Below are 12,820 nucleotides of genomic sequence, written 5' to 3'. Positions count from 1 at the left end.
GGTACACAAGGGTTTGATTTTAAAGCACTCAAGAAGTCTTAGAGCTGCTTCGCCCCTGCTAATGGCCAATCTGAGCGCTAAGTTTAAAACTGAAGTGTATTTTTAATTTTTTTTTTTCCCTTCTTCCAGGTCTACCAGGCCCCTCTGGAGATCCCGGTACACCTGGTCCCCCAGGCTTCAACGGCCCACCGGGCAGGAAGGGAGACACTGGACCCTCAGGGCAACCTGGTGAGTAATGTCATAAATAAATAAATAAATAAATAAAAAGTCATCTTTAATTATGTTTTTGTTTTCATTTTGCTGATCACAATGCTCATGAAATCTACATATGATGTATAAGGCGTGTGTTGTTTTCTCTCCAACCAGGCCAAAAGGGCAACCCTGGCCCACCTGGGTCAGATGGTCCACAGGGTCCGCCGGGTCTTCAGGGCTCAGGGTCAGCAGCCCACGGCTTCCTCCTCACCCGACACAGCCAGAGTGAAACAACGCCAGAGTGTCCTTTCGGAACCAACTTCATCTACGACGGATATTCCCTGTTGTACGTGCAAGGCAACGAGAGGGCTCACGGGCAGGACCTCGGTACGATGAGGCACTTTTTGTTTGATTCAACGTTTACTCTTCTCCGACGTTTGACCCAACTCAAACTCCTTGCCCAATGCTTGCGATGCAGGCACCGCCGGCAGCTGTCTGCGCCGGTTCAGTCCCATGCCTTTCATGTTCTGCAACATCAACAACGTCTGCAACTTCGCTGCCCGTAACGACTACTCCTACTGGCTGTCAACTTTGGAGCCCATGCCTCTGTCCATGGAGGCTGTGACTGGAGAGAGCATCAAGCCTTACATCAGCAGGTAGACATGGAAGGATGGGTGTTGTTTGGTTTTAAACGGTGGCTTTTACGTGTGGTGAAAAAAAAAACGCGTCTTTGTGTGTTTTCAGGTGTTCTGTGTGTGAAGCTCCAGCCATGGTGATTGCGGTCCACAGCCAGACCATCCAGATTCCCTCATGCCCCGCAAACTGGAGATCCCTGTGGATCGGATTCTCCTTCATGATGGTAGGGTGCCGTCTGTACACGTGCTTGGCTTTTTAGGGCGTTTTCACATGCCCGATGTTCCTAGCGCCCCAACGGTGGTTGGGGCGCTAGGTCAGTCATTCATTCAGCGGCTTGTCGTGTTTTTGAAACACGAAAGTTGACAGGAAATTTCAAAATATCACTTGATAATTATGTGTTGTTGGAAGATGAATGCTTGAATACCGACTATAAAATCTTTTTTTTTAAAATGCTAACATTTTTTAAAAAACTAAAATGAATAAGCAATGCTTTGTTGAGAATTTGTTTTGGGTTTAAGCAGGATTTGCTTAAGACTTATTATTTGGGATATTATAATTTAATATAAGTAACTATTTTAGTTGCAGTTGTTTCATAAATCTAGTTAGCATTTGATAGTTAGTATCTGGTTCAAAACTGACTATTGTGGACCTTTAACAGAATGGACTCTATATCCCATGATGCTTTAGAACTAGTAGAAGAAGAACTTGAGGTTAGAGGAAGAAGTGAACTTAGGACGGTTGGTTTCCGAGAAAAGAGCTGTTAGCTGAATGACTAAACTCTGTACGATTCGTTCATCCCTTTTTTATTCACTAAAGTTCATCTGAATAATCCATCTGACTCCTTTTCGTCTTTGAATTAGTCTAATATACAACAGCTTAGCCTGGTAGGGGCCCAAGTAAAGCCTGGTGGCCCGCCAGGCTTATAATGCACTGCGTAGGCTCAGTTTGATTGGGGAGAAAAACAGCAACATTCGTTTACATTTTCAGCTGGTTTGGTTCGCTTTCGCACTGCACTGTCAAAACAATCTAAACCAACTGAAAAACCTGTTCACTCCCTCGCCTGTGGGGGCGCTGCGCCAAGAGTCACTGAAGGAAACGACACAAAACCCTCAGAAGATGATGTGAGCGCAAATTCCTTCTTCACGAAGTGCAAGGAAAAATGGAGAGGCATCAGATTTTAGCGGATGTAGAATTTCTCTTTTGTCTTTGGCATGAATGTTACGAATTTTTACACAGTCACATATTTTTTTATTTAATTGTCATTATTTTTGTAATTGTCTGTTTTCATGAATGCCTGTCATAGGCACTGATTTGAGCTTTAAATTAACCCAGTTCCTGTGTGAGCGTCTCAGATGAACAACTAGAACTCTGCTCCTCTCTCTCCCAGCACACTAGCGCAGGGGCCGAGGGCTCCGGTCAGGCCCTGGCCTCCCCCGGCTCCTGCCTGGAGGACTTCCGCAGCACGCCCTTCATCGAGTGCCACGGCAGAGGGTCGTGTAACTACTTCAGCAACTCCTACAGCTTCTGGCTGGCTACTGTGGAGAAACTTGACATGTTCAAGTAAGTTTTCACAAACCCAACTTGGGTGATTTGATGATGATAGGGGTTATTAAACAGGGTGTTCGGCACATCAAAAGTCTTCAATTCATTTATCTGAAATCCAAAATGTGTTCAGTTCATCTTTAAAATATTATTGTATGGCCTTAAATACATTTATTACATGTCTTAAGTTTTGTTAGGTCAGGACTATTTATTGTCATATTTTCTTACGTTTTTTGGGGGTGGGTTCTCGTTCTCGTGCGACTTTTCTGTCAGGCAAAGTTTAATCTTCATTGCATTCAGAGACTTTGGTACCCTAGTTTACTGGTACCCTTGCTAGCTAGCTAGCTTTTTTTGCGTCCATTATGGGTAAGTGCAAATTTATCACCATTTGGGCGGACGACGTTTGTCTTCACTACTGGCAAACTTCTGTTGCCAACCCGTACGACGTTACATGCAATCTGTGCAAAACAAATGCCTTGACTGCAGAGAGCTATTTGTGATATGAGAAGCACAAAGCTGTGATTTTCTTTTGTACACTTCTATCATAATATAGATGTTAAATTTAATCCATTATGGTCTTAAAACAGTTCTTTGAACTGGTCCATCTGAACTGGCATGGCCGTACTAAAATTGTTAGCACTGGCTGCACTAATTTGAAATTTGCATTTTCAAAGGTTATTGAACCTTCTAAATTACAAGTGATGACATTATTTTACTCTCAATTAAGCAAAGTAGTATAATATGGAATAAATGTTCAAAGGAGTGGGTGGAAGTGAACTTAATTGGTTCTCTGGAAAAAGATGCGCAAAAGAAAAACACTTTGGAAAGCTTAAAGAAAAAAGATGTTCATAATACAATAGCAAAAAACCAACTTTCAAGTATGTTTAATGTAAAATAATATATTTTTTAATCCATCATTCCTATGAAAAATATTACCAAAGCATTTTTTTTAGAAATGTATAATTATATATTTTTTTAAGTTAGTTTTTTGTACTTTGTAGCCTAATTTTGACTCTTCAAAATAGAAAAGACAAGAGCTTTATTTCACCGCAATAAAACTACATGTACTTTTATGCTTTGACACATTTTCAATATGGTGGATTTCTTATTGTTATTTTTTTGTACAGCTTCTCACATTTGTCTTCTGTCTCAACCGCCCCACAGGAAACCCCAGTCAGAGACGTTAAAGGCAGGTAACCTGCTCACACGTGTTAGCCGCTGTGTGGTTTGCATGAAGGCAACGTAATGCCACGAGGCAAGCGAGCGCTACCGGCGGCGGCGGCGGCGGAGGAGGAGGACGCCCGGTCCACAACGAGACGCATTTGGATGAACAAGCCGGGGGTCCGGTGAACTGCGGTGGATTTCCAATGGTGCATTGACTTCCGGGGAAAAAGAAAAGAAAAAAAAAAAAAATACAGAAAATCAGAAAATATTGAAACAATGGTGCTACTGTGCAACACAGCTTATACGAGTTTTAAAAAAAAAACAAAAAAAAAACTGACAAATATTCTTACATTTAGTGTTTGTTTTTCTTAAGAAGTACCTCAAAATGAAACAAATAACCGCTTGATGGTGCCATGATGGATGTATGACAACAAAAGTGAATTTTTTTTTCAGCCTTTTTTTCCCCCCTATTTAAGGACTACTTTTTTTTTTTTCCTTTCTTCGAAACATCTATTTTTTCTACTCTTTTTTTTTATTTTATTTTTTTATTATTATTGGCCTTACTGATGGTCTCCAACGGTTACCAAATCAGCACTTTGACTTTCCAACATCCAGGATGAGAGATGCACTGATGAGCTTTGCTTCACTGAGACCGACTGTCTTTTTCTCTTAAAAAAAAAAAACAAAACAAAAAAAAACAAAACAGAAACGTCTTTCGTCACTACCTGTCATTTACATCCCATTTCATGAAACTAACCCTGCTGTATCCCACCTGCTAACCACCAGCCTACACTTTAGTCCTCTTCCTTTTTATTTTTGTAAGTAACAAAATGTGTATATTCTGTAAAACACCTTTTTTTTTTTTTTTTTTATCAAATTAGGCCTGAAGCTGTACCAGCTGTTTGTTGCGACAATTTTCCGGGTTGTTTTTTTTTTTCTTTCTTTCTCACACACACACACACACACAACTTTTACTTTTATTGCTCACTCAGATATTGTACAAAGTAAGGCTTTTATGAATGGAACAGTATTTTATATATAATAAATTTATATTTGAGAAAAGAAACATACAAATATCCATTTTTATTTTATTTTTATTTTTTTTTGGCTGTGGGGAATTTTACGCCTGTTTTGACCTCAGAACTGCCAAAAAATAAAAAAAACAACAACAACAAAGCACATTACTCAACAGAGCCATTTCTCACACCATGTACCAGTTTCTTTGAATCCTTATCAAATCCCAATCACTTATTAATTTGTCAAATGGATAACTGTTGGTTCGATTAATGGTGTTGCTTCTAGTGTAATGTCACAAATTATTTGTGCAAATGCCATTTAATTAAAATTGTGACTAGTGAATTAGGAAGTGCTTCATGTTTTTTTTTTCTCTTAATATTTCCAGGTGCTGGACCTATCTGTGAAAAGAGATTCCAGAGATTCAGGTTCAACCAAAATGTTTTAACCCACTTAACGCTGGCTTGAATTGAAACCTCGAAACGCAGGTTTCAGTGTCTGTACATTTAAATGCTCCTCTCTTATCGGGCGGAAGCTCGCCTGACGTGATGTAACCCGGCGAAAGCGGTTTTAGGCGCGGCGGGGGAGAAATATTTTCCTGTGATTTTTTTGTTTTGTTTGTTTGTTCTTTCATAAGTGCTTTTACAAATTCTAATTTTGTCAACCTGCAGGTTTGATTAGAGATGTGCATTTGTCTGTCTTATTCTGTTTTGTTATGCTACTCAGAAGTTGTTATAAACTTTTAAAACTGAAATAAATACTATGTCTAAAGTCTTTGCTCTTAAGTTTTAAGCTTATTACCATGGAAGAATAGTTTGAGTTGATGTTCCATTTATTTATTTACTTATTTTTTTACAAATGTAGCTATAATTTTAGCAGCGTACTACGTTTAATTGGTACTGTACCAAGAAAAATGTTAGATCACAACAGCAGCAGAAAATTTACATTCAATACAAAATATTTTGTGCTGCCCCTTTTTTCATTTGGCACAAGTGAACGTCAGATTTTTTTAACCCAAACAAGTCCGGCCACAAGGAGTTTTATTCTGCTAGAACGCTATTCAAACACCCGTAGAAAGTACAAAATTGTCCATGTCATCCTTGTTCTGTTCAGGATTGTTGCTGGACACCTACAGGCTATGGCATTTGTCAAGTGGCAAGACTTCAAGTACAAGCTATTTCATCACAGAGACATTTAAACATGGTGCACACACATTCCCATTGTCGATTTAAAATGCGTTTTCCTGTAAAATAATTTGCTTTGGACAAACGCTTCACCCTACTTTTCACATTTCCTTGAGTATTATTACGAAGCATCGCTTCTCTTACTTGAGTAAAATTTCAGAAGACTCTACCTGCTGCGAACAACCTCGCTGATTTAAGAACAAATACAGTATGTTGCAAACAAAAAAAACACAAAGCTACAATCTAATCAGGTTTAAGAAACTAGTCGTCAGTACCAGAAAATGCCCACCAGATGGCAGCATTAATTTCTCCTCCTGCACTGAGCAGAATTGATGCATGGCAGCACGACTTACTGAAAGTTCTCAGGTTTATAAAAAAATATACATGGCAGAACTGAAGCAACTTTTCCTCAACAGATCTACAAGAGATCATCAAAAAGCTAATAATGACAAAAGAAGCTGTTTATTCTTTGCGGATGCCATCGGATTTAACGTTGGTTTCTCTGAACGAAATCATAACTTGGTGTCAGGTTGCAAAAACCTGACACCAACTGGGAATTTTACACGCTCACTTTAATGGCTGATTTAAATGAAACAGTCATTAAAATGACATCAAAAATAGAATGTGATTTAGATGGAGAATACACTTTCATAAAAAAAATGTAGATCTGTTGGGTTTTTTTTGCATTGTGACTGGCGTATAGATTTAAAAAGATCTCAGGGTGGTGTGGTGTACATTACGCTAATGCACATTACGCATGGTGTACATGAGCATTTGTGGTAAGGTCTCTGCTTGCTTGAATCTATGCAGCAAGTGAATTTTCTCTGGGTACTCCCCTCCCCACAGCTCAAAGACATGCTTGCTATTGAATGATAGTGTCCCGGTCCGGCTTTGTCGATATTTTTCTTTTAGTTTCTCCTGCACTGTTTTCCTACGGCTTGGTTTGGTTCTCGGGTTTCTTTAGTGCTCCACTTCCAGACTCGCTGTAGAGAGGGTCGCAGATTTGCTTCTTGGCGTTTATCCAGGTCTGTTTCCTCAGAGTCATAAGCTGTGTAAAGCTGCAGCTGCTTCTTGGCGATACATGCTGATCTTTTGTTTAAGCGCACCGTCTTGGCTTCGACTCTGTGTGCTTAAAGGAAAGACAGTGACGCACGATTGAACACCAAAGCACCGCACTGCCTAGAACAGGGGTCACCAACCTTTTAGAGACTGGGAGCTACTTCACGGGTCCAGAGGAACACGAAGGGCTACTTGTTGGATAAAGACATAAATTTTCCTGGCTCAGCCTTCATAACAATAATACATATACGTATATATATGATTACATGCTGCCTGATCATATTAATGTTAGGGACTACTGACAATAGTTATCAGTAATAATTTACCATGCAGCTATGATGTGATCAGAAGTTCTTAGTTCAGAGTTTTAAGTTTGATTCCCTTTTGGAGATTTTCTGTGTGATTCTAAATTACCCACAAGTCACTGAGAGTCTGGATTGTTGCTGTACAGCTGGACACACTGTGAGATTTTCCTTTAAATAAGAAAAGAAAAGTTATTGTATTTTTTATTATCCAACCCACTTTACTATTAACAAAATTGTGGAGAGAAGAAAAAGTTATTTTGTGCCAAAACATCTTGTATGTAGCGCACATCAGTGTGAGTCTGTGGGGGGTCAAAGGGCGCGGCAAAGCCTAAACCTTATTGGTCAATTTGTTTTTTTCTGTGAGCTAAAAATATTGAGTGGAGTTTGAATCTCCCATAGTTCTAAGATCCCGCCTGATCTTTTTATAGTGTTCAGTTCTGGCGGGTCGCCGGTTTATTAGCTTTTTTTGTGGTTTTGCAAACTTAAAAGCTGACGGGTCACCAGCTGGCTGACACCAGCAGATGTCGAAAACAAAATGTCCGACAGATCGGAAGGTACAAAACTATCACTGCACCTGACCTGCGGGAGCACAACCACCTCTCCAACGCGCATCATGTGCGCTTCGCACAAAAGCAGAATAGCGCACCCTTTTTTTTTCGTTTTTTTTTTTTTTTTTTTACACAAACGATGCTAAATCATAAAGACATGGAAGCGAAGCTTATATACCTGAGTGATCCACGGAAAGAGGAGGATGTTGATTCCCAGGTTCAGGTGGTGTCAGACGTCCAAAGGAGGAGAAGGTGAAGCAACAATGTTTGCTTAATTTTTATTCTTGTGGGGAACGTTTCGACTAGATTCAATTGTTTGCCTCGCAGTCTTAGCGCCACGCTCAGAAGAGCGGCAGATGTCAGCCAGGTGACCCATCAGCTCTCCAGTTCGGGAAACATCAAAGAAGCTCAGAAACCGGCGACCCGCCAGAACCACACACTGTAAAAAAAAAAAAAAAAAAAAAAGCTCTGCCGGGATCCAAACGACTTCTTAGAACTACGGGACGTTCAAACTCCTGTCATTCATTTTAGCTTACAGAAAAAGCGCCAAGCCACCAAATAAACAAAAGCAAACTGACCAATAAGATTTAAGCTTTGGCGTGCCCTTTGACCCCCACAGACTCAGACGTGCGCTACGTACAAGATGTTTTGACACATAAGATCTTTTTTTTTTTTCCTCCACAATTTTGTTAATTGTAAAGAGGGTTCGATAATAAAACTTTCAGAAATTATTATTTTCTTTTCTTACTTCAAGGAAAATCTTAAGGTAGGCAGAGTGGCTGCAGCCGCTGCTGCAGCCGCTGCTGCCCTCCGATAAAATCCTGCAGGCGTCTGCGCAGCTCTGAACTTTAACCATAGAAAAGAGTTTTATGCATAAAGCAATTTATTTTAAACAGTTTTTGTAATTTACTTAAAAAAAAATCTAATTATAAATAAATGTTATTAATTCAATGTAAAAACATTACATTTTTTTACATTTAATGTTACCCTAACCCTACCCTAAATAATTTCGTTGCCAGTGCTCCCTGATGACAATGGCTATTTTTAGAACTTGCTCTGCAGGCGACTGACAATGTCCCCTCAGGCGACCGGGGGCCCGCGGGCACCGTGTTGGTGACCCCTGACCTAGAAGGTCCAAGGTGTTCAACACAAAGGCTGAACAAAGCCAGCTGATTTTAAAGAACATATGGGTTTTACATAGGGTTTTTCTGATCAGTCATAATAGAGCTCTTTCAGCCAAAGCATCAGATGAATGGCCAAACTTTTCATATAGTTCCCTGAAAAGGTAATTACTGTACATGACCAATGTGTCTGATCAGATCTCTTTGCTGCTCAATGAGCCACCCAGGATCAGTTCGTTGTGACAGCAGTTCATTATCTGCACAAAATACCACAGCAATTCAGTCTTTGTGGTCATTTTGTTGTCTGCGACTTCTATACCGTTTCCTTCTTATGTCGAATACCATGCGCAACCAACACATGTGAACAACAAAAGAAAATAATTCTCTAAGTTATCACAGAACATCTGCATAACATTCCCAAATTGTACACAGTAACATGCCTGCACAAAATATCACAGAAATTCAGTCGTGGATAGAGAGCCTGTGTTTGGCCTGGAACACAACAGTACAGCTAGCTGCTAGCTTAGCCGAAAGCATGGACCTAAAATCACGACAAACAAAAAAAGAATTCAACAATAGCTACCAGCAAAACATGGCAAAAACAAAACAAAAAGCATAATACACAACATAAAATAGTCAGCTTTTAAGTCTCAAGACTCTGAGACCATTTATATTATATTTTGTCCAATTGGATGGGATTTAACAAAGGCTCGTATTAGACCCCTTAGATGTCGCTTTACAACCATAATCCTTATTGTATTCTATTGGGATGTTCGGTCATAAACAAAAAGTAATGCATAATTGTGATGGGGAAGGAAAAATGATGCACATGTTTAATGTTTTACAAATAAAACCTGAAAAGTTTGGCATGTTATCTATATTTAGGCAGTACATCTCTACCATCCTTGCATTTCAGTCCAGGTCTGGCCTAAGCTTGGGATACTTGGGTCCTGGCAGGTATGTCACTAGGGCTTTGTGTCCAGGCCCACTTACCGGTATGTCTTTGATACATAAGTGGGCATTGGGGCATATTAAGCTGGCTGTTTCATTAGACACACAGTCTCATTGCACCTGCTTTCTCCTTTATGTGAACTCAGAGTGGGCGTTTAATTATGTGTACTCGGAGTTGTCAGAATGTTTGGTGTGGCTTTTCTTCTGGGGTGGGGTGTGGTTGGGTAGACGCTCTTGGATAGGACTGGGTTTGTTCCAGTTCCTGGTATTTTTTGATTCCCATCCTGATTGGAGGCAGGGCGATAGGGGTCATACAGATCTGAATGGTTTGGGTGAGCTGGCTCTAGCTGGAGTTGTTTCAGGAAGGGGTGGGCTTGGCTTCTCGTTGGGTTTTAGACTTTGACTTTGGCCCTGTGAGCCTGACTAGCCTGAATGTTAGTGAATCCACATCTGGAAGGGGATACAACCTTTTTTTTACGGTGTGCAAACTGTGCCAAACAATAGTGAATTAGGTTGTACGTTTTGTTGCAATATTAAAGTTAAAGAGTTAACTGATGTTGCCACTTCAAACGCTTGTAGTAATCAGAGATCCTTTGGGAATATTAGCTCCTAATCGCTTGATCTGCATAGTTCCTGGAAAGCCATGTCTGTGCTACATAAATAGAAAACTTTCTTGGATGGGAAGGAGGAGGCGGGGATGGAGCTGCCCTGGAGATGGAGACGGATGTAGTTGTTGATTGGCAGTGGGGTCATGGCCCCGGAGGTGACGGGTCTTCTGTCATCTGCTAAAATATTTGTTTTGTGTGTGCGTGAGTGCGTTGAGGCAGTCGAGTGGATGTGTTCCAAAGAATCTGGATGAACTTCCTGATGAAGATGTCGACAGACGAAAAGATTCATAAGATAAGACCAGTCATCATCCATGTCATCTGGGGTTTGAATTTTGGCCCACATCACGCAACGTTTAGACGCATCGGACACTGTTTTGAAACTCTAGCACCAGACCCATTTCGGCTTGCCAGTTTGTCCATCACGAATGAGACTGCACCGTGTCACTGGCTGTCATTATCCAGGCGCACGCGGATCGCATCGCCCTGTAGCTCTGGGGCTTGCTGCTGATGTCTGTCAACAAAGGAACGGTGGCTGCTCTGCCCCAGGGCGAGTGCTTAGCTCGGTGGAAATCATCCAGTGCTTAGCTCGGTGGAAATTCATCTGCAGGATTAAGGTTACATTAGAAAGCGCCACCTAAAGGTCACGGTGTGGCGCACTCCAGTCGACAATCTCCGCCATCAACTCCTGAACCTTTGTTTCACACAAACACACCCATGGAAAACACACACACTCGGTGATGCGAAGTTAAGCCTTAAAACCTTGTGTTGTAGATGATGTCAGCCACCCTGATGAGACAATAATCCGAGGTTTGCAGTTGAGGAAGACTGAGATGGGCAGCCATCTTCCTCATCAGCTGGATTAGCCTTATGTTAAGCAGAATCCCTTTTTAAAATAAGAAGCCGCTTAATTATTGACCGTGGAGGTTTTTGAGTATCATGTCTATGAAACAAAACATTATGTATCCTCTTCATTAAAAGCCTCTGAGCCAGTCTAAGGTCTTTTATATTTCCTTTATTTTCTTGCAGGATTGCACTCATTACCTCCATCCATGTTCCCATTAACTTTGACCAGATCCTCTGAAATATTAAAACACATCATCACATTTCATCAGGGAGATGTTGTGTTCAGGGTAATGTTTTTCATGAAGCCCAAAAAGTTACATTTTGGCCTAATCCAGAGCACCTCCTTCCTCGTGTTTGCCGTGACCCATATGTTGCTCGTGAGAAAAGTCCTTTCTTTTAGCAACATCTCTCTTCCTTCCAGTCTTCTAATTAAAGATAAAAATGTTTTTAGTGAATAACAAATTGTAGCCTTATGTGTCAGATCATCCCATCTGAGCTGCAGATCCTCCGGAGTTATGATGGAACAATGTTTCAGTGGGTCCATACATAATACGTTTCGGTGTATCATATATTTCATTTTCAGATGACCAAAGCCATCTATTGGGGGCACTGCAGAGTTTGAGATGTGGCCGATCTCCCTCGGTTTGTGTCATTGAAACAGAATTAGGACTCAAGATGAGCTCAGTTTGCTTCCTGGCCTACTGTACAGGACGACAACAGAACATGTAAGTGCAACCCCAGCCTGTTGTTTTGCAGAGGACCAGAACTCTTCCCCAAGCAGACCAGCTTCGGAGGACTTTGGCTTGTTTTGACAGTTGGACTTTGAGATGTTAGGTCGGACTCCTGAGTTGGATAAACAGTGTTTGTCTTTGACTGAAAACGCCCACCCCACATCTGCAAAAAAAAGGCGCTTCAGGAATGAGGAAACACTCACTTGTTTTTCTACAGCTTTCATTAATTGGCGACATGGGTCAAAGGTTCACCATACAGTAAAACACAAGAACGGTTTAGTTTTGTTTCGGAATGAAGACGGTAAGATGCCTGCTGCAGTCATGTGATCATAAATGTTTAGGCGTTTAAACTGTCATTCATTGATTCATTATCAAGTGATGGTTTTTATTTTAAGATATAGTAACATTGATGTGGGCACTGATGAGCCTTAGACAATTGTCAGGCACAAGAAATGTAATAAATGTTCTAAAATTTCAGAACACCTTCACTTCTGTTGGCATTTCAAGACAAAATAAAGAGCCTGGAAGGCCTGACAAGCGTCTGGAGTAAAGCATCCACAAAGCACACAGTGCAGGGGTCATCAGCTGGGTTCAGCTGTGGGCCAGTGTTTTTCCACATTACATAACACGGGGGCTTCACAGTGGACATGCAGGTGTCACTTGTACATGTGGAAAATCTATACTTCTATCTGTGGCTCAGATCCAGCCAGAGAGCGAATAATTAACTCTTTGTTCGTTCGCTGCTTCATCATGGTGTCCGTTTGGTGAGGCATTGATGGAGCTGAGATTAAATGAAATAAATTGATAGAACATCTTAAGAAAAAAAAAATGCTTTAGAGAATGAGCTATTGGGAGGATAAAATGTTTATGTCACCATGTGCTTTCTGCCATTTTCATTGGATTTGAGGCTGTTTTGACGTGA

At 40.8% G+C, this 12,820-nt stretch overlaps 1 protein-coding gene across 1 annotated transcript in view; it reads left to right on the top strand.

Moving 5' to 3' along the window:
- The window catches only part of col4a5 (collagen, type IV, alpha 5 (Alport syndrome)), a 58,863-nt gene extending 53,967 nt beyond the window's left edge, over positions 1–4,896 (top strand). The window contains exons 44-49 of the mRNA XM_032583375.1: positions 130–228; positions 367–579; positions 671–848; positions 937–1,051; positions 2,216–2,388; positions 3,535–4,896. Of these exons, the coding sequence (XP_032439266.1) occupies positions 130–228; positions 367–579; positions 671–848; positions 937–1,051; positions 2,216–2,388; positions 3,535–3,616 (860 nt within the window). The 3' untranslated portion in view covers positions 3,617–4,896. The remainder of the gene's footprint in view (positions 1–129; positions 229–366; positions 580–670; positions 849–936; positions 1,052–2,215; positions 2,389–3,534) is intronic.
- Positions 4,897–12,820: the final 7,924 nt, after the last annotated feature.

This window comes from Xiphophorus hellerii, chromosome 14 (assembly GCF_003331165.1).
Source record: "Xiphophorus hellerii strain 12219 chromosome 14, Xiphophorus_hellerii-4.1, whole genome shotgun sequence".
Classification (NCBI taxonomy): Eukaryota; Metazoa; Chordata; class Actinopteri; order Cyprinodontiformes; family Poeciliidae; genus Xiphophorus; species Xiphophorus hellerii.
This window is presented reverse-complemented; position numbering and strand designations above follow the sequence as displayed.